The 3,291-nt window shown below is 48.7% G+C and overlaps 1 protein-coding gene across 1 annotated transcript; it reads left to right on the top strand.

The window, feature by feature from the left end:
• Positions 1-119: 119 nt before the first annotated feature.
• LOC124027251 (ATP-binding cassette sub-family C member 12-like) lies at positions 120-2,901 on the top strand (the record flags this gene model as incomplete). Its single annotated transcript, XM_046339713.1, has 3 exons — positions 120-228; positions 1,013-1,174; positions 2,282-2,901. Coding segments are annotated over 3 exons (279 nt in total), but the record flags the coding sequence as incomplete, so codon positions are not given.
• Positions 2,902-3,291: the final 390 nt, after the last annotated feature.

Genomic DNA, 3,291 nt, shown 5'->3' with positions numbered 1-3,291 from the left:
ATGATGATGATGATGATGATGATGATGATGATGATGATGATGATGATGATGATGATGATGATGATGATGATGACGTTCATGATGATACCAACAACGGCACGTTCCTCTGCGTGTCTCAGATCTCAGTCTCCCTGAAGCTGCAGTCGGAGGTCGTGGAGAACGGGGAGAACTTCTCTGTAGGAGAGAGACAGCTGATGTGTATGGCCAGAGCACTGCTCAAACTCGAAGGTCAGCTCACAGAAAGATCTCCTTTTACAGCAACATACAATGCACATACAGCTAGCCGTACTGTATCCCAGGAAAATGGATTTTACGGGTACAGAAATGACCAGGTATTTACTACCAATGTTACATAGGTACCTAGCCTCGATTTCAAGTTTACCAGACTGGAAGGATGGCGTTGTGAGACTACACAGCTGGTATCCTAGTAACCTGAATGACACATTAGCCTGGTACACAGCTGGTATCCTAGTAACCTGAATGACACGTTAGCCTGGTACACAGCTGGTATCCTAGTAACCTGAATGACACGTTAGCCTGGTACACGGCTGGTATCCTAGTAACCTGAATGACACGTTAGCCTGGTACACGGCTGGTATCCTAGTAACCTGAATGACACGTTAGCCTGGTACACGGCTGGTATCCTAGTAACCTGAATGAACCTGAATGAACAATGACACGTTAGCCTGGTACACGGCTGGTATCCTAGTAACCTGAATGACACGTTAGCCTGGTACACGGCTGGTATCCTAGTAACCTGAATGACACGTTAGCCTGGTACACAGCTGGTATCCTAGTAACCTGAATGACACGTTAGCCTGGTACACGGCTGGTATCCTAGTAACCTGAATGAAACGTTAGCCTGGTACACAGCTGGTATCCTAGTAACCTGAATGACACGTTACCCTGGTACATAGCTGGTATCCTAGTAACCTGAATGACACGTTAGCCTGGTACACAGCTGGTATCCTAGTAACCTGAATGACACGTTAGCCTGGTCTCTCTTTCTCAGATCATCTTGTTGGACGAGGCGACGGCCGATCGACTCAGAGACGGACTCTGATCCAGCACACCATCAGAGACGCGTTCCAGGACTGTACCATGCTGACTATCGCTCACCGCATTAACACTGTCCTGGAGTCAGATCGTATACTGGTCATGGGACGCCGGAAGGGTAGGCTACACACACACACACACACACACACACACACACACACACACACACACACACACACACACACACACACACACACACACACACACACACACACACACACACACACACACACACACACACACACACACACACACACACACACACACACACACACACACACACACACACACACAGGTTCAAGCTGACTCCAACTAAGAGAATAAAACCTTAAGGCTCTCCTGTTTTTCGCTTTTCAGAGAAACTTTCATGTATTGGCTTCATATTGGTTTTTAAAAGGTTTCAAAACAAACTAAACATTGGTGAATATTGATAGACTGAGAGGAGATAGACTGATGTATAAATGAACTGAGATATGTGTGTGTGTGTGTGTGTTCTATGTGTGTCTGTGTGTGTTCTGTGTGTGTGTGTGTTCTGTGTGTGTGTTCTGTGTGTGTGTTCTCTGTGTGTGTGTGTGTGTTCTGTGTGTACTGTGTTCTGTGTGTTCTGTGTGTTGTGTGTGTTGTTCTGTGTGTGTGTTCTGTCTGTGTTCTGTGTCTGTGTTCTGTGTGTGTTCTGTGTGTTCTGTGTGTTTGTGTGTTCTGTGTGTTGTGTATGTGTCTGTGTCTGTCTGTGTGTTCTGTGTGTTCTGTGTGTTTTGTGTGTTCTGTGTGTTGTGTTTGTTCTGTGTGTTCTGTGTGTGTGTTCTGTGTGTGTGTTCTGTGTGTTTTGTGTGTTCTGTGTGTGTGTGTGTGTGTGTTCTGTGTGTGTGTGTTTGTTCTGTGTGTTGTGTTTGTTCTGTGTGTTCTGTGTGTGTGTGTTTGTTCTGTGTGTTGTGTTTGTTCTGTGTGTTCTGTGTGGTGTGTGAGTTCTGTGTGTGTGTGTGTTCTGTGTGTTCTGTGTGTGTGTGTTCTGTGTGTTCTGTGTGCGTGTGTTCTGTGTGTGTGTTCTGTGTGTGTGTGTTCTGTGTGTTCTGTGTTTGTGTGTTCTGTGTGTGTGTGTTCTGTGTGTGTGCGTGTGTTCTGTGTGTGTGTGTGTGTGTGTTCTGTGTGTGTGCGTGTGTTCTGTGTGTGTGTGTGTGTGTGTTCTGTGTGTGTGTGTTCTGTGTGTTCTGTGTCCACCTGGCAGGTGGTTGAGTGTGACAGTCCAGAGGTCCTGATGCAGAGACCAGATTCTCAGTTTGCAGCTCTCCTGACTGCAGCCAACACCGTCAACACATGAGCCTGGACACACTCCCATCTGTAGTCTGGACACACCCCCATCTGTAGTCTGGACACACCCCCATCTCTAGTCTGGACACACCTCCATCTGTAGTCTGGACACACCTCCATCTGCAGTCTGGACACACCCCCATGAGTCTGGTCACACCTCCATCTGCAGTCTGTACACACCCCCTTGAGTCTGGACACACCTCCATCTGCAGTCTGGACACACCTCCATCTGCAGTCTGGTCACACCCCCTTGAGTCTGGACACACATCCATATGCAGTCTGGACACACATCCATCTGCAGTCTGGACACACATCCATCTGCAGTCTGGTCACACCTCCATCTGCAGTCGGGACACATCCATCTGCAGTCTGGTCACACATCCATCTGCAGTCTGGACACACATCCATCTGCAGTCTGGTCACACCTCCATCTGCAGTCTGGACACACATCCATCTGCAGTCTGGTCACACATCCATCTGCAGTCTGGACACACATCCATCTGCAGTCTGGACACACCTCCATCTGCAGTCTGGACACACTCCATCTGCAGTCTGGTGACACCTCCATCTGCAGTCTGGTGACACCTCCATCTGCAGTCTGGACACACATCCATCTGCAGTCTGGACACACATCCATCTGCAGTCTGGTGACACCTCCATCTGCAGTCGGGACACACTTCCATCTGCAGTCTGGTGACACCTCCATCTGTAGTCTGGACACACCTCCATCTGCAGTCTGGTGACACCTCCATCTGCAGTCTGGTGACACCTCCATCTGCAGTCGGGACACACTTCCATCTGCAGTCTGGTGACACCTCCATCTGTAGTCTGGACACACATCCATCTGCAGTCTGGTCACACATCCATCTGCAGTCTGGTGACACCTCCATCTGCAGTCGGGACACACTTATATCTGCAGTCTGGTGA

Source organism: Oncorhynchus gorbuscha, unplaced genomic scaffold, assembly GCF_021184085.1.
Source record: "Oncorhynchus gorbuscha isolate QuinsamMale2020 ecotype Even-year unplaced genomic scaffold, OgorEven_v1.0 Un_scaffold_3040, whole genome shotgun sequence".
Classification (NCBI taxonomy): Eukaryota; Metazoa; Chordata; class Actinopteri; order Salmoniformes; family Salmonidae; genus Oncorhynchus; species Oncorhynchus gorbuscha.
The sequence above is the reverse complement of the archived record's forward strand: the minus strand, read 5'-3'. Positions and strand labels throughout refer to the sequence as shown.